Below are 18,787 nucleotides of genomic sequence, written 5' to 3'. Positions count from 1 at the left end.
TTAAATCATGAATTTAGTGAACCCTAACTATCATCTGCATAAAAATATTGCATATTTTATTTCATTTTTATCATTAGGCCCGTTTTGTCGGTCTGTATGATTGCAATGTCATAACTCATTGAAATTTTCGGCTTTTCGGAATGACGAGATCGGGATATTGACGTGGAGATTGAGTTGAAATCGTATATTTTAGATTTAAAATGCAATATTTGTTTGTACCTGCTTCGGAAATGATGATTGAAGACGCCCTTGCTATGTTTTCCTGGTCTTATTCTTCCCCTGCTCTTCTTCTATTGATTTTTTTGTTCTTCGTTTATTTGAAGGGTTTAGTATACGTTACTGCCCTCTTCTGGTCTGGAACAACACACAACACACATTTAACCACATATTATACAGAGCTTGTTGTAGGATTCAGTCTGGAAGTAGAAATTTAAAAAAAAAATTATTTTCAAGGATGCATTTGATTTATTAAACATCGTAAATTGAGTGATTTATAGTCATTTCAAAGTATACACGCCGTTGACTATAATGTTTCTGGAAGGGCTCTGACACAAAATGGCCGACAAACGATGTCACTATTAGTCAGTACAAATATGAGCAATGCAAAGCCTTTTAAAAGTACACACCCCGTTGACTATAATGTTGTTGAAAGGGCCCTGACATAAAATGGCCGACACTGAGCTCTCTCTCCCTCTCACTCGATATAAATATGAGCAACGTGTAGCCATTTCTAAGTACTACACAACCCGTTGACTACAAAGTTTTTATGTAAGGGCTCTGACACAAGATGGCCGACGGGTGAGCTCTCTCCATACAAATATGTAAAATATACATATGTTTAAAACAAATATATACACATTATAATCAAAGTTTAGAAAAAACGTTATTAATAGTATTATTTAAAAAAATAATATAAAATCGCGACGATTTATAGAAACAAATTCGAACTGACCTAAAACATTAGTGTCGATTCAAAAGAATTAAAATAGTCAAGTAAACAAGGACATTTTCATATTTGTTGACTAGAAGCATGAATAAAAATATAATCGTGATTTTTATTAGTGTTAACTATAAGAAGTTATTTTGGTTTTGTGGAGATTTGTTGCGCCGGCCCAGCCTCAACTGACCAATCAGGCTGCGGAGGAGAGGCCGTGCTTGTCCCGGTTGACAAGCCGCACATCCCGGCTCCAAAGCTTCAGAAACCCGGGCGGCCGCGGAGCTCCGGGCCACGACAGCCTTTGGACCCGAGTTGTCAAAATTCGGAACTCGAAACACATTCAAGGTATTTTTTTAATTGACTTTTACGATACTTTGGCGTGGTTTAAAATGTTTCGGCATGTTTTGTTTTCGATTTCGAGATTACTGGTATTTTAAAGGTAGTTGAATTGTAAGCCTAGTTTCCGGTTTTTATCTACAAATTAAAGTTACGAAGAATGAAACGAATAGGGAAATGTTCATTGCAGAGTTTTATTTTGAAGAAATAGGATTTAGATTAGGAAATCTGTTAACAAGCTTGTCACTATGCTGTTTATGACTGGAAATAGTAATTTATAAGTATTTAAATGCTCCGGTGTCAACTCGCTATTCTTTGTTAATAACAGTCAAATCGCAGATATTTTGTTATGTATGTTTTTTCTTCTTCAACAAAACAACAACAAAAAACTTCTCCACAAATGTCGAATGTAGGGCGTGGATCAGAAGTGTGACACGTTACGTCACTTTTAAGTTTCTTTTCACAGTAAAAGGATGACAATTCATTATTTCGACTGACTCCAAATTCTTCCAAATGTTGACATTTTTAAGACATTTAATTGACGGAAATAGACGCACCAATCCAATTTCACTTGAAATCTTCCAGTCCAAATGGATTGGACGCCTATAGCCGTCAATGGCATTGAAATCTAATCACTCAATTTAACACGCAAAAAAAAAGCTTTAACCAAGTCAGATGGTATGATAGGTTGTTTGCGGTGTGACTTCCTGACTTTGTAGAAGTTTAATCTGGTATGAACTTTGACCTTTGACCTTTTTCTTGGACAATTTAGATCATGTCTGACGCCGAGCTGGTCAAGAAAATGCTGAGGGTCATCCTCCAGGGCAATAAGGGTGGGATTTCCCTGTCTCGTCTAGAGTCGCAGTACAAGGAGATGACGGGTGAACAGATTCCACATAAGCAGATGGGACACAACCATCTGGACACTCTGCTGGCTAGCATTCCCTCGGTTGTCCGCGTTGAACGTGGCCATTCTGGAGAGGTGTTTACCCGCCAAACCGTCTAATCCGGCCAAAAGGACAAAACTCGGGAAAATTCCCTTACTGTATGAAAATGAGAAATATTCACGTTTCCAGGTGGTGTATTTTGCAGCCGTGGACAAAGAGACGGCCCACGTTGCCAAGGTGATGGCTCGACAACGGGGGTCCAAGAAGAGTGGGCGACCCCACCTGGTGAACACCCATATGAGGGTCAAACCAACGACCATGCTCGTTTTTAATGGTAATGTTGGGATTTTTTTTAAATAACTTTTTATAACGCTAGGATTCGATTTTTAGAACTGCTCAGTTCTGACAGTGGCACCCTTAGGCCTTATTTCCTGTATTTTTGTGGTTGTTCAGTCGAACACCTGTTTGGTAGGGTGTTTTTTTTACCTTTTTTATTTGAGGGTACCACTTTAGTATCTTTTGCTTGCCCTATATTGTCCCGTAGTCCAGGTTTTGGTGGACTTTGTTGTAAATAAATGATCATTGAATGCTAATTGCCTTGTGTGTCTGTCTCCTCATTGGCCGTGTTTTTCTGCTGTGGTAGTTGCGACTCCCTGGTACATCTTACCACTAGGGGGAGTCTTAACAAAGTGGGGGCTCGTCCGGGAGATTAAGAACCATTATCACAGCAGAAGTTTGGTCAATGTTGGTGCAGAGTGGATGAACAATAGGCTGGTGAAGGCTGGGAAAACAGTGCTGTGGTAGGCACATTTATTGGCTATCATTCAGTTTAGGGTAGTGCTGTAACTAGCTCAGGATGGACTTTGATGCGGAACTTGGCACTGTAAATCAGATTGACCAGTGTAAGAAGCAAGATCTGGTAGATCTAGCCGCTCATCTAGGGTTCACTCTGTTCATGACTACAAGGCAAGGTGATTTGAAGCAGAAGGTTATCCAGATTTTAATAGCAGAGCAGTACTTAGGAACCACAGGTTTCCTCTCAGTCTTTGGTTGATTCTGTGGAATCAGGCAGGGAGGAGAAAGGTGAGGTTGGCAGGGATGGTGTCACCTCTAATGTAAGGGCTCTATCTAGGGATGTCGATCCTTGACCGCTAGTTGGTGCCAGAATCAGGGTTTTCAATCCCATGGCTGGCTTAAAGGGTAAACCAGAGGGAAATCGTACTTTACCTGTTAGGGAAGATCCCCATATTGCTCTGGAGATGTTGCGTTTGCAATATGCCCATCGGCGAGCCGTCAAGGAAATCGAGAAGGAGATTGAACTTAAAAGGCTGGAGGTTGAACTCGCAAGGAGTTCCAGTAGGGTAGAGATCATACAAAAAATAAGATCTGGCATGGGCAAGGGCATGGGCAAGGGCATGGGCAAGGGCATGGGCATGGGCATGGGCATGGGCAATGGCATGGGCAATGGCATGGGCAATGGCATGGGCAATGGCATGGGCAATGGCATGGGCAATGGCATGGGCAATGGCATGGGCAATGGCATGGGCAATGGCATGGGCAATGGCATGGGCAATGGCATGGGCAATGGCATGGGCAATGGCATGGGCAATGGCATGGGCAATGGCATGGGCAATGGCATGGGCAATGGCATGGGCAATGGCATGGGCAATGGCATGGGCAATGGCATGGGCAATGGCATGGGCAATGGCATGGGCAATGGCATGGGCAAGGGCATGGGCAAGGGCATGGGCAAGGACATGGGCAAGGGCAAGGGCATGGGCAAGGGCATGGGCAAGGGCATGGGCATGGATGGGCATGATAACAATTTTTGAAAACGAACTTGTACTAAAAAAGATCTGGCATGGGCATGGCTAACGTTTTTTTTTTAAACATGACTTTTTTATTGCTCGTAAAAAAAAGATCTGGCATGGGCATGGCTAACGGTTTTTGAAAACATGATTTTTTTTATTGCTCTACAAAAAAAGATCTGGCATGGGCATGCTGACGTTTTTGAAAACATGATTTTTTTTTAACGCTAGTACAAAAAAAGATCTGGCATGGGCATGGCTAACGGTATTTGAAAACATGATTTTTTTATTGCTCTACAAAAAAAAGATCTGGCATGGGCATGGGCATGGCTAACGTTTTTTTTAAAACATGATCTTTTTTATTGCTCGTACAAAAAAAGATCTGGCATGGGCATGGGCATGCTGACGTTTTTGAAAACAAGATTTTTTTTATTGCTAGTACAAAAAAGATCTGGCATGGGCATGGCTAACGGTATTTGAAAACATGATTTTTTTTATTGCTCATACAAAAAAAGATCTGGCATGGGCATGGCTAACGGTTTTTGAAAACATCATTTTTTTTAATTGCTCGTATAAAAAAAGATCTGGCATGGGCATGGCTAACGGTTTTTGAAAACATGATTTTTTTATTGCTCGTACAAAAAAAGATCTGGCATGGGCATGCTAACGGTTTTTGAAAACATGATTTTTTTATTGCTGTACAAAAAAAAGATCTGGCATGGGCATGGGCCCTGGGCATTTGGGGGAGATTTTAGGCTCCACCCCTTCAATTTTGAAACAAAGAGCAAAAATCCAATCTGGAAAATTATTTTTTTAAATGTAATTTTATTTTATTTTTTTAATGGGCCCCGAGTAAGAGGAAGCAAAGAGCCTCATGCGGCTTGAGAGCATCATTTTTGCCACTATTTAGTTCAATTTTGCTGTCTCGAGGCAGAAAATATCGCCATAAAATGCATTTTTCTCTCGTTTTGAGGGTCAAGATAAGCTAATCAAGACTTTATGACCTATTATTGATGATGATAGATTTGAATATGAAATAACGTTAATCATAATTTGCCCCCCAGCAGCAAGACCCCAAATGTCCCTCCGGCAGCCGAATCACCGCGGAAGAGGCGGGGCTAGAGGAGGAGGCGGCCGAGCAACCGGACATGCCGATTTCCGACAGACCGAGTCTAGGACGAGGGCGCAAAATCTGAAGATCTTCGACCCGAACACATCTGGCAGGTACACAAAAAAAATATCTCTCTAGAATAAACTCCAGCGACTGTTGTCTATTCATTCAGAAAACAAATGACATCACCGTAGCCCCCCATGTAGCCTTCCAGTCACACAATGAGGCGTCCTAGTCTATTGGCAGGGTCCTGTAAACCTTTCTAATCCCAGTCTATTATCTGGTAGATTAAAGCATGGAAACCATTATAGAGTGACTCAGCACATTTAATAAAGTCCCCTGGACCGCAAACCTGCATGTGTAACGAGAACAGGGGTGTCAAACATAGGGTGCAAGGGCCAGGAGCGGCCCGCTAGGAGGTCCGATCTGGCCAGAATCGTGTGCTTTTATGTTGTCTTCATTTTCAGTCCCGTAAAAAACGGAAATTTTTGAATTGAGCGATCAAGTTCGGGTACTAGTGCAGCTCAGTTTTGTGTCATTTGTCAAAATGGCGTCCCCAAAAAACAGGAAGTAACACGAGATCAACAGAAATAATGCAAGTCGACACAATAAACAGTCAACATAAATAAGTAGTCGACACAATAAACAGTCAACATAAATACGTAGTCGACAGATAAGTAGTCCAGAGATGAGTAGTCGACACAATAAACAGTCAACATAAATAAGTAGTCAACACAATAAACAGTCAACATAAATACGTAGTCGACAGATAAGTGGTCGACGTAGGTAAGTGGTCGACGTAGGTAAGTGGTCGACGTAGGTAAGTGGTCGGCGTAGGTAAGTGGTCGGCGTAGGTAAGTGGTCGGCGTAGGTAAGTGGTCGACGTAGATAAGTGGTCGACGTAGATAAGTGGTCGCCGTAGATAAGTAGTCGAGATATAGAAGTAGTCGACATAGATAAGTAGTCGCCATAAATAAGTCGTCACTATAGATAAGTAGCTGACATAGATAAGTAGTCGCCATAGATAAGTAGTTGCCATAGATAAGTTGTCACTATAGATAAGTAGCCGACATAGATAAGTAGTCACCATAGATAAAGTCGTTGCCATAGACACGTCGTCGCCATAGACAAGTCGTCGCAATAGATAAGTACTCGACATAGATAAATAGCCGACAGTTAAGTAGTCGACACAGATAAGTAGTCGACATAGATAAGTAGTCGACATAGATAAGTAGTCGACATAGATAAGTAGTCGACATAGATAAGTAGTCAACATGATTAAGTGGTCACATAAATAAGTAATCAGGTTCAAAAAATGACTAAGTTATTGCAATTTTGTTGTTTGCCAAAAACTGACTCGGGTTTAGCTTCAATTTCCACCTGAAATTTTGATTGCTTTGAGAAATACATCCCTCTGTCCAGGTCAGAAAAGAGGATGACACTCCCACCGCGCTTTCACAAGGAGGTCCAGGCTCACCTTTCCCGGAACCCCCAGCCCCTGAATTGTAAGTTTTAACCCTCCCCCAACACTGCCATTTCTAACCCCGTTAACTCCTTCTCTACAAATCCTCCAGCTTCTTCCCCTCCCCATTCAGACCCAGCCACCAAAGGCAAAGCCTACAACCCTCAGCAGGTCCAAATCTGCATTCGGGATATCTTGTCCCAATACAGCAATGGCCTCTGGGTGTCCAAACTCCCTCAGCTCTACAAGGACCTTCACAAACAGGACTTCCCAAGCGAGGCTCTCCGAGACCTGGAGACCTGGAAACACATCTGCACCGTAAAACCTCTCGCGGAATCCCTTTGTCTCTAGCAGCGGTATCATCCGTCTTCTTCTCAGGTGGAGAGAACATCCAGCAGCAACCCATCTGAGCTGCTCCTCTACCCAGTCAAGGAACAGACGACCACACCGGATCAGCCAAAGTCCACCGAAATCCAAAGACCTCAACGGAAAAGCTCCGAGTCCTCGCCCTCCTTGAGCCCTGACCTCAAGTTGAAGCTGGAGGAACTTCTCCTCAAGTACTCCAGCGGCCTATGGGCTCACGCTCTACCCAAGCTTTTCCAGGACACCTACAAAGTCAGTTCAAGAACTTCCTGAATCTCTCCTCTCCATCCACTTCAAATCTTCTTGTCCCTGTTCCTACAGACTAAACTCCCCGAGCACATCCTGGAAAACCTCCACCTTCTCTCCGACATCTGCACCGTCGACTACCCCATGCCCGACAACCCCAAGAAGGCCATCATGTACAGGAGGATCAGCAGCGAGCAGCGAGAAGACGAAGATCAGAAGAGGAGGAGCTCCTCAACCGGCGAGGAGGACCAGAAAACGAAACACGAGCCAGAAAAACCTCGCCATCCTTCGGTTCCTGCGCTGAACATACCCAAAGAGGAGTATCCCTCCGTACTGATGGTGGAAGCCACCAACACCAATGAAGTCGTTCTGAGGTTTGGAGATTTTTTGGAGCAGATTCAGAGCGAAATCCAGGATTATCCAATCCCGTTTTTTGTTGAAAAAGGTACATAGGGGAGAGTTACTCGCAGGCGCAAGAACGCATGGAGGATGAAATGAGGGAGTTCTACAACCAGGACAAGAAGCTAACTCCTTGCCCATCTCTGGTCTCGGGTCAAATCGTGGCTGTCAAGATGGAGGAGGAGGAGCTTCTGAGAGCTCAGGTGTGCGAGCTGGTTGCAGACCAGGTGAAGGTAAGACATTCCTGAGTCCGATGAATTTTGATTTTGGAGAAGTTACCGTATTTTCTCGCAAATATAGCAAAACATGGCCAGCTTGCCAACCCTTCAACCAAAAGGCTTCTAACGACCATATTTTCTCGCATATAAGCCGTATGTGTAACTCACAAAAAATGACTGAATCAAGGGTACGGCTTATTAGAAAATAAGCGGCAATGTCCAGAAACGGCAGTGATCGAGTATTTTTGATTGGAGTTCCGCGACAGTTACCATATTTTCTCGCATATAAGCCGTATGTGTAACTCACAAAAAATGACTGAATCAAGGGTACGGCTTATACGCGCACAAATTAGACTTGACATGCACGAAACTGCAAGGTGACAAAGACCAAACGCCATAACGCAAGACAATGCAGCCAATATGGTCATTTATAAACAGATAAAACTCTAAAAAAATATTAATTATGACGTCTATAAACAAATGACTGAATCAAGGGTACGGCTTATACGCGCACAAATTAGACTTGACATGCACGAAACTGCAAGGTGACAAAGACCAAACGCCATAACGCAAGACAATGCGGCCAATATGGTCATTTATAAACAGATAAATTCTAAAAAATATTAATTTTGACGTCTATGAACAAATGACTGAATCAAGGGTACGGCTTATACGCGCACAAATTAGACTTGACATGCACGAAACTGCAAGGTGACAAAGACCAAACGCCATAACGCAAGACAATGCGGCCAATATGGTCATTTATAAACAGATAAAACTCTAAAAAAAATATTAATTTTGACGTCTATGAACAAATGACTGAATCAAGGGTACGGCTTATATGCGCACAAATTAGACTTGACATGCACGAAACTGCAAGGTGACAAAGACCAAACGCCGTAACGCAAGACAATGCGGCCAATATGGTCATTTTTAAACAGATAAAACGCTAAAAAAATATTAATTTTGACGTCTATGAACAAATTCAAGAAAAAATAAAACATATCTTGCATAAAACGTGAAAAAACTCACTTGTGCTTGCCATTGCTCGCTGAGGGCGCCGTCATCTTACCTAGGAATGACAAACTAGATCACTAAGGACTCACTTCCTGGTTGTACTGGTCACCTGACATCCTTTTTGAATTTGTCTACGTGCAGGCAGCACCCTTTCGGAATGTATAATCCAGCAGACTATCCTTTCAATTCATAGAGTATCTCAGAAATACCACCTGCGATGATTTTTCCCAATTAAAACCATGAATATGGAAGTGAAAATCGTGAATCAGGGGGCGTCTTATATGAGAGAAATCGTAAAATTCAACGATTTTAAAGCAATTTTAAGGGTGCGGCTTATATGCGAGAAAATACGGTAACGTGGGAATTCTTAGGTGCACTTTGTGGATCACGGCTTCTCCGAAGTCGTGAGCAGAGCCAAGATCTTTGAGCTGCAGGAGAAGTTTTTCAAATTGCCATTCCAGGCCACCAGGGGCAAACTAGCAGGTGAGGTGAAATCAATATCTTCAGAAGCGGAGAAGTTTCAAATTCATTTTTTCTGGGCGTGGTCAGGCCTGGAGCTTTTTTGTCAGGAGGCGGCCGTGCTGAAGACATTTGAGGCCATGGCGAGCGGTCGCATCCTTTTGGCGGAAATCCTGCAAAGGGCGGACACCCCTTTGATGGTGTTGTATGACACGTCGCAGGATGATGATGTCAATATCAATGCCGCCTGCATGAAAGCTCTGCAGGATAAGACTCTAAGCAATCCCTTACAGGTAAAATTGATTATTTATCTATTTAAAAAACCCAAAATATTAACAGATCAAAATTGATATTGTCAACCTTTTGTGACGTAAAGTCTGTGTGACCACAAAATTGGGCAAAAATTGTAATATTACGATTTTAAAATTGAAATACGACAAATAATACATCCATATTGTCATATTATATGATTCAAATGCTAATATTACAAGATTTAAAGTTGTTTTCTTGCTTATTTTTCAACAACGTGAACTGAAAATTGTCAATTTTTGGTGACGTAAAGTCTGCGTGACTACAAAATTGGGCAAAAATTGAAATATTACGAGATTAAAATTAAAATATGACAAATAATACATCCATATTGTGACATTACATCATTCAAATGCTAATATTACAAGATTTAAAGTTGTTTTGTTGCTCATTTTTGTACGGAACGTGAACTGAAAATTGTCAATTTTTGATGAAGTAAAGTCTGCGTGACCACAAAATTGGACAAAAATTGTAATTTTACGATTTTAAAATTACAATACGACAAATAATACATCCATATTGTCATATTATATGATTCAAATGCTAATACAAGATTTAAAGTTGTTTTGTTGCTTATTTTTGAAAGGAACGTTGACAATTTTTGGTGACGTAATGTCTGCGTGACCACAAAATTTGGCAAAAATTGTAATTTTACGATTTTAAAATTAAAATACGACAAATAATACATTCATATTGTCATATTATATGATTCAAATGCAAATATTACAAGATTTAAAGTTGTTTTGCTCATTTTTGAATGGAACGTGAACTGAAAATTGTCAATTTTTGGTGACGTAAAGTCTGCGTGACCACAAAATTGGGCAAAAATTGTAATTTTACGATTTTAAAATTAAAATACGACAAATAATACATTCATATTATCATATTATATGATTCAAATGCTAATATTACAAGATTTGTTGCTCAATTTTGAACGGAACGTGAACTGAAAATTGTCAATTTTTGGTGACGTAAAGTCTGCGTGACCACAAAATTGGGCAAAAATTGTAATTTTACGATTTTAAAATTAAAATACGACAAATAATACATTCATATTATCAATTAAATGATTCAAATGCTAATATTACAAGATTTGTTGCTCATTTTTGAACGGAACGTGAACTGAAAATTGTCAATTTTTGGTGACGTAAAGTCTACGTGACCACAAAATTGGGCAAAAATTGTAATTTTACGATTTTAAAATTAAAATACGACAAATAATACATTCATATTATCAATTAAATGATTTAAATGCTAATATTACAAGATTTGTTGCTCATTTTTGAACGGAACGTGAACTGAAAATTGTCAATTTTTGGTGACGTAAAGACCACAAAATTGGGCAAAAATATTAATATTATGAGATTAAAATTTCCTAGGTCAACAACGCTTACATGAACGTGACAGTCACCAGCGTCTGCTCGGACGGAAGCATCTACTGCCAACTCCCTTCTAGAGGTCTGGCCAAACTGGGCGAGATCCTCGAAGACGTCGAGACGTGCTTCCACTCGCAGGTGAGCGACGCCCACGTTGGCTCTTCCAGACTGCCAAAAGGCTTTTGCAAATGCTCCGTCTCAAAATCGGTGAACAGATTGAGATTAGCGCGGTAATCTGGATTTGATGCACCGCCAAGCCATTTAGGAAAGGAGCCGCGCCATGCTACTCTTAAGTCTTGGCGGGAGTGTTTAGGTAAGGCAGGGCTGGTCAAAGGGAATAAAAAAATGATCTGAAGTTTTTGTTTTGGCTGTTACTATACAGTAATACCTTGAGATAAGAGTTTAATGCCTTCCGGGACTAAGTTTACATGTCAATTTACTCGTATCTCAAATCATTTTTTTCCATTTAAAATAACTAAGTACAGTAATACCTCAACATACAAGCAATTTGAGATGAGAGTAAAATTTCAGGCAAATATTTATCTTGAGATACGAGACAAATTTTGATATACGAGCACACAACTCCCTCCTGTTGCATTTTTAAGTGTTTTTTTCCTCCCGTTAGTCAGTGCGAATGGCGCATCAATCGCTAATACGAGAGGAGTATACTAATTCTTGTTGGCAAGTGGTCGTGTGTTATCCTACTGTGAGGACATTTGTGTGCATCATTTTGGAAATATTTTGAAGGGAAAACAAAAGCAAACAACCCTCGATAGGTTGCAGCTGAAAGTCAGGGTGGAGGCGGGGTCAATAGAGCCAACCCGGGAGAAGAAAGGTATCAAAATTTCAAACATAATTATAATTAAATTTAGTGTAAGGTTAGATTAAACTTATTTTTGAGTGAGTCTGCATCGTAATCAAAGTTCATTTAAATTTGTTTGTTATATTACGAGCGCGTCGCCATGCAAAAAGTCTAATTTTAGTACTATTAAACACTTTAGTAATATTAAACCACTAGTTATTTGTTACTTTGTTAATAGATTGCGAATTAGAACAAATAAAAATGTTTTTCCAATCCAAAATCCTGTTTTTGGTGTTTTTCCAGAGGGTTGGAACAAATTAATTTGTTTTTAGTTCATTTCTATGAGAAACGTTCATTTGAGTTGCGAGTAAATCGACATACGAGCTCAGTCCTGGAACGAATTAAGCTCGTATCTCGAGGTACCACTGTATTTGAATCCGCGGTTTGTAAAAACCAGGCAACGATGAGGCGATTTAGCATGAATCCTTTTTGGGGACTGACTCCAGAGACCACCAAGAGAGTTGCTTGGTCGATGGACAACAATAGATCTTACTTTTGATGAGGGCTTTAAACGCAAGGATAAAATAAAAAATATAAAAAATTGGCAGCACATTGTAGTACGTACTTGTATTTAGAAATATGTCCAGCGGGGGGCAGTACATGCCCTTGTTATTCCTAAATGAATGTTATCTGTAACGGGCCGTATATGGCCCGCGGGCCGAGGTTGAAAAACATGTACACACGATCCGGGGGCGGGGCGAGCGTGCGAATCCCGTTTCGGCGAAACGTACGTTCGGCGAACTGTCCGTTGGCGAAACGTCCGTCGGCGAAACGTCTTTCGGCGAATCGTCCGGTCATGATTACCGCGCCTGCTCAATCTGTTCAAATTGTTTTAAATTGTATTTTTTGGCAGATAACGTCAGAACTCTTGGTGTCCAGACCATTCTGCGGCAAAGGTTGCTTGGCCCGATACAAAGGCAAATGGGCCCGTGTTGAAGTAAGACCACATGAGGAACAACTTGAGAACCTGCAGATAGCCCAAATATATCCCATAACCCCCTTTGTTTAGATCACAAACCTGCACGGCAGCAGAGTGTTGGACATCTTCTTCCTTGACATTGGCGTCCAAGCTTCCGTGGAGGTGTTTGAGCTCAGGGAGATCCCGCAGAAGTTCCTCCGTGACTTCATGGCGATCCCACCGCAGGTTGGCATGATTGCAAAACCCATCAAAAATAAGCCTAGCAAAGGTGAAGGACAGAATTCAATGTTTTTTTTTTCCATCTAACCCGCCTTCAGGCTATCAAATGCTGCCTGGCCGATCTGTCTGTTAGCGTCGGCTCGTGGACCCCGGACGCCGTCCAATGGCTTCGGGAGAAAGTTCTCAACACCACATGTTGCAGCATGAAGGTACAGTAATACCTTGAGATGGTACTCAGACGATTCGCCGAAAGACGTTTCGCCGACGGACGTTTGGCCGACGGACAGTTCGCCGAACGGACGTTTCGCCGAAACGGGATTCGCGCGCTTGCTCCGCCCCCGGATCGTGTGTGTACATGTTTTTCAACCTCGGCCAGCGGGCCATATACGGCCCGTTACAGATAACATTCATTTTGGAATACTAAGGGCATGTACTGCCCCCCGCAGGACATATTTCTAAATACAAGTACGTACTACAATGTGCTGCCAATTTTTTATATTTATTTTTTTATTTTTTAAGTCGTAGCCATTTGGACACGCAATGTAATTTATCAAAGCTGGAGATTGATGTCTGACACTGAGAAAAAACAACACTAGAAGACTTATGTGAAATTCTAAGTGCCTTGGACAGACTAGAGGACTAGAGGGCTTAAAGAACAATACCTGAAAAGGCCATGGAACACACTTTTACTTCTAGTTTAATTTTAAATAATTTCCCATTATTTTAGGAAACATATATTCAAAATGATTTGCTGAGAACCTTAATTCAAAGATTAATCTCAACATTTTCTATGCTGGTGTAAATGTTCTGGAGTAGGATTTCTGGATTTACAATTTCATTATCGTAGTACTTACTGTTACTACTACTTTATTTTCTCTATTTCTTCTGTCACGTACTGTTCTGCGTGATCTCCAAATGGCTACTACTTTAAACGCAAGGATAAAATAAAAAATATAAACAATTGGCAGCACATTGTAGTGCGTACTTGTATTTAGAAATATGTCCAGCGGGGAGCAGTACATGCCCTTGTTATCCCTAAATGAATGTTATCTGTAACGGGCCGTGTATGGCCCGCGGGCCGAGGTTGAAAAACTTGTACACACACGATCCGCCGGCGAACTGTCCGTCAGCCAAACATCCGTCGGCCAAACGTCTTTCAGCGAATCGTCCGGTCACGCCTTGAGATACAAGGTTAATCCGTTCCGGGACGTAGCTCGTATGTCAATTTACTCGTATCTCAAATCAATGTTTCCATAGAAAATACCTAAATACAAAACAATCCGTGCCCACCCTCTGAATAAAAACCAAAAACAGGTTAAAACAGGAATTTCCTGATTCTCCATGCCTCAGAACCCATCATATCCCAGTTCGTTTTTTAAAATTATCCAACCAGCCACGACCGGCTTTGAAGGGTTTCGCTGGTAACTTTTTCAGATGCTCGCTATGCTTTTAAGTCCTTTTAGATTCCACTGGCTTTTTCGCAGATTAGCGACTCGGTCACACTATCCAGTAAAAAAAAAATGCAACCTTTGCGGCCCGGTGCTCGTAGATATCTTTACGCGAGGGAGATGCGGCGAGAAAGACTGGTATCTGAAATTTGTCTCGTATCTCAAGGCAAAATTTTTCTCAGAATATCTCAAATTTGGACACCCAAATGTCAAGGTATTACTGTAATTTCATTCTTCTCCAATGCCTCGAAAAACGTTATTCCTACCTTTTGCTTCTCAAGGTGGCCAAAGTGGACAAAAGCAAACAATGCGTCTACGTTCACCTGTTCACGGACAAGAATTTCCACGACCCTGCCCGTAGTCTCAACCATCAAATGGCCCGATCGGACCTATTCAAAAAGCAACCCGACGTCTACCTGACCAGCCATAGGTCATACATTGGACACTTGTTACACAACTTAGCCATTTAATAAAAAGTAATACCATATTTTTCATCATTTCCCATACAGTACCATCAAGATCTCCACACTCGGTCCCAAAACTGGCAGTGGTGACATTACCAACGGCAGTCCAAAATCTACTTCAACCGCAACCAATCCTCATCTCAGAAAGGTTCCATCTGGACCCAAGGGACCAAACAACACCAAATCCGGACCTCCGTTGACCACCTCATCTCCTGTCCAACTCCCACCCCTTATTGAGCTGCCCCCTGCAGGTCGTCAGCTAGTTTAACATCATACACCCCCCCCTTCCTTGTCAAAATGGTTTGGACATTTAGCACCGTCCATGCCAGCCAATGATTACCCTGTAAAAGTAAAAAAAAAAATCAGCATGCGTATATGAAAGGGTTAAAACAGGGGTGTCAAACTTAGCTGTGTTCGCGGGCCAACTCAATCATGTGGGCGGGGCGAGTTTAATTTTGGCCAAGAAATTTAATGGCACTGAACAATTAGCATTCAAAGCCAGTTTAAATTAATTGGACATCTATCGGCGTTCATTTTGCGTCACTTTCTAAAAATGTTGGATAATTTCTTATCGATTTCAGGAAAATTTCCAGGCAGGTTGGTCGCTTTTGCGGATTTTTTTCGGGTATTTTTAAAAGACTTGCTGTTAATTTGGGGACATTTTAACGGTTGACGACACCATTTTGTCTAAAGGAAAGACCGAATGTGAATCGGGCACCCTTAGCGGACCACCTTTGGGCCGCAGGCCGTATGTTTGACACCCCTGGGTTAAATCTAAATCAGGAGCTCGAAAGTCAACCTATGAAAAGTGGCCATTTCACTATTTTTTATATATATATTCACATCTATATAAATTTTAAAAAAACAGGCTTATTTTAAGACACCCCTTGAATGGACTTTTCCACTTTTAGGAACCAACATGGACGTCTACGTCTCAGTGGCGTGCCACCCGGGCCACTTTGTGCTCCAGCCCTGGAGGGACATGTACAAACTGGTGGTGCTGATGGGCGAGATGATTCTGTTTTACAACCAAACGGATGAAACACCTCCGAATGTGCAGAAGAATCAGATATACGCCGCTAACATGGAGAACAAGTAACGTATTGACCCGAATATAAGATGATGTTTTTTTTCATTGAAATAAGACTGAAAAAGTGTCTAGGCATTGTATCCATTCACAATACTAGATGGCGCCAGATTCGTTTAAAGCCAATGCCAAACACTTTGATGGCGAATTTAATTAAATTGACTGCTTGTTTTGTCATTATACAAGTATAGTTAGATTTAACCATGAGGTGCACACATAAGTAGTGGACACAATAAACAGTCGACATAAATAAGTAGTGGACACAATAAACAGTCGACATAAATAAGTAGTCGACACGACAAACAGTCGACATAAATAAGTAGTCGACACAAACAGTCGACATAAATAAGTAGTCGACACAATAAACAGTCAACATAAATAAGTAGTCGACACAATGAACAGTCGACATAAATAAGTAGTCGACACAATAAACAGTCAACATAAATAAGTAGTCGACACAATAAACAGTCAACATAAATAAGTAGTCAACACAATAAACAGTCGACATAAATAAGTAGTCGACACAATAAACAGTCGACATAAATAAGTAGTGGACACAATAAACAGTCAACATAAATAAGTAGTCGACAAAATAAACAGTCGACATGAATAAGTAGTTGACACAATAAACAGTCAACATAAATAAGTGGTCGACACAATAAAACAGACGTAGATAAGTGGTCGACGTAGATAAGTGGTTAATGTAGATAAGTATACATAGATAAGTAGTCACTATAGATAAGTAGCCGACAGAGAAAAGTAGCCGACACAATAAACAGTCGACATAGATAAGTAGTCGACATAGATAAGTAGCCGCGATAGATAAGAAGCCGACATAGATAAGGAGCCGACATAGATAAGTCGTCGCCATAGATAAGTCGTCGCCATAGATGAGTAGTCGCCATAGATGAGTAGTCGCCATAAATAAGTAGCCAACATAAAGTCGTCACCATAGATAAGTAGTCGCCATAGATAAGCAGTCGCCATAGATAAGCAGTCGCCATAGATAAGTAGTTGCCATAGATAAGTAGTCACCATAGATAAGTACTCACCATAGATAAGTAGTCACCATAGATAAGTAGCCGGCATAAATAAAGTCACCATAAATAAGTAGCCGACATAGATACAATCGTCACCATAGATAAGTAGTCACCATAGATAAGTAGTTGCCATAGATAAGTACTCAACATAGATAAATAGCCGACACAGATAAGTACTCAACACAGATAAGTAGTCGCCATAGATAAGTAGTCGCCATAGATAAGCAGTCTCCATAGATAAGTAGTCTCCATAGATAAGTAGTCTCCATAGATAAGTAGTCTCCATAGATAAGTAGTCTCCATAGATAAGTAGTCTCCATAGATAAGTAGTCTCCATAGATAAGTAGTCTCCATAGATAAGTAGTCTCCATAGATAAGTAGTCTCCATAGATAAGTAGTCTCCATGGATAAGTAGTCACCATAGATAAGTAGTCACCATAGATAAGTACTCGCCATGGATAAGTAGTCACCATAGATAAGTAGTCGCCATAGATAAGTAGTCGCCATAGATAAGTAGCCGACATAGATGGAGTCGTCACCATAGATTAGTCGCCATAGATAAGTATTCAACATAGATAAATAGCCGACATAGATAAGTACTCGGCACAGATAAGTAGTTGATATAGATAAGTAGTCGACATGATTAAGTGGTCACATAAACAAGTAATCAGGTATGAAAAATGACTGAAGTTATTTCAATTTTGTTGTTTTATCACAGTAATATTGGTTAATTTACATTTCAAAAACCAGAAGCTATTCATTAACAAATTTGATTGCACTTTAGTTGACATATTTAAATATTCAGCAAATATTAAGATGCGATAAACAGTTTTTGCGTGATTTGAATGAGGCAAAATAACGTTTTATTTCTCAAATATTTTTCAGATGTACTGTCATTATTTTCTGTATAAAAATCGAATTTGGTCTTCCGTCTTTTTTCAAACTTGAGTCTTGAAAAAGGGGGGTTGTCTTATATTATGGCCAATACAGTAAAGTGAAGTTCAGATGTATCTGAAGAGTATCAAACTTAAACATCAACCCCTGAGCGAGAGTCTCAAAATTAGGACTATTTGTTGAACTTCTTTGGCTGAAATGTACGTTTCTTCTACTCCATGCAGCTGGTATCGCGTTTTGGTGAAGGGGGTTCTCAGCAGCGGTCTGGTGTCCGTTTACCAGTTGGACTACGGGAAGCACGAACTGGTCAGCCGCACGAAGCTGAGGGCTCTAAACGAGGAGTTCCGAAAGCTCCCCTTCCAGGGAATCACCGCTCAGCTGGCCGGTGAGGACCGAGGACAAAACATGTCTTTTTACAAGTTCAACCGGGTTCTTCTTTCACTTCTGGGCCTTCAGGAGTGAAGCCTAGGCAGTGGTCCGAGGAAGCTTCCATCGTCTTCAGGAACCACGTGGAGAAGAAACCCCTTGTGGCTCAGCTGGAGGCTTCACAGGAAGCCACCAACCCCTGGGACAGGAAGCTGACCGTCTTCCTGGTGGACACGTCGCAACAAGACAGCGACGTCTGGGTGCACGAAATCATGGCCGAGTTTGCCGACAAAGTCGCCGGAGACGTTTAGGTGAAATGTTGGACAATCTCAGCTAGTTTTGTCTGGAAAGGGTTCATCCGTTTACACGGGTTTGCCGTGCACTGAAACTGGATTGGAAACCGCAATGTTGTGATTTCACTGACTGCTGTGTAAGTTGGCGTTCTAGCGGCGAGGTGTTTGAAGTTCACGCACCACATTCCACTTGTTTGCACTGTTCACTAATTTATTCCGGAATCTGTTCCATTTAACAATGTTTTGGAATAAAGCTTCTAACAGAAT

General features: G+C 41.1%; 1 protein-coding gene across 2 annotated transcripts; it reads left to right on the top strand.

The window, feature by feature from the left end:
• The first annotated feature begins 1,136 nt into the window (after positions 1 to 1,136).
• tdrd7b (tudor domain containing 7 b) lies at positions 1,137 to 18,786 on the top strand. Of its 2 annotated transcripts, none has more exons than XM_077588851.1 (20): positions 1,137 to 1,282; positions 2,046 to 2,255; positions 2,350 to 2,494; positions 5,036 to 5,192; positions 6,502 to 6,584; positions 6,654 to 6,859; positions 6,920 to 7,156; positions 7,226 to 7,524; positions 7,596 to 7,782; positions 9,156 to 9,267; positions 9,334 to 9,536; positions 10,932 to 11,066; positions 12,644 to 12,727; positions 12,800 to 12,934; positions 13,027 to 13,137; positions 14,658 to 14,806; positions 14,886 to 15,091; positions 15,752 to 15,935; positions 18,086 to 18,246; positions 18,318 to 18,786. In XM_077588851.1, exons 2-20 carry the CDS (start codon positions 2,049 to 2,051, stop codon positions 18,536 to 18,538), a joined length of 3,222 nt encoding a protein of 1,073 aa, XP_077444977.1. In that variant the 5' UTR covers positions 1,137 to 1,282; positions 2,046 to 2,048; the 3' UTR covers positions 18,539 to 18,786. The 2 variants fall into 2 exon arrangements, with proteins under 2 accessions (XP_077444977.1, XP_077444976.1); XM_077588850.1 differs by having other exon boundaries at positions 5,033 to 5,192.
• Position 18,787: the final 1 nt, after the last annotated feature.

This window comes from Stigmatopora argus, chromosome 20 (assembly GCF_051989625.1).
Source record: "Stigmatopora argus isolate UIUO_Sarg chromosome 20, RoL_Sarg_1.0, whole genome shotgun sequence".
NCBI classification, from domain to species: Eukaryota; Metazoa; Chordata; class Actinopteri; order Syngnathiformes; family Syngnathidae; genus Stigmatopora; species Stigmatopora argus.
This window is presented reverse-complemented; position numbering and strand designations above follow the sequence as displayed.

Bases quoted from the DNA above. Each gene is read 5' to 3' on its own strand.
- tdrd7b (XM_077588850.1), top strand. From the start codon at position 2,049: ATGTCTGACGCCGAGCTGGTCAAGAAAATGCTGAGGGTCATCCTCCAG. The intron at 7,157-7,225 runs GTCAGTTCAAGA...CTGTTCCTACAG, and splicing joins TTTTCCAGGACACCTACAAA to ACTAAACTCCCCGAGCACAT. The intron at 12,935-13,026 runs GTTGGCATGATT...ACCCGCCTTCAG, and splicing joins TCATGGCGATCCCACCGCAG to GCTATCAAATGCTGCCTGGC.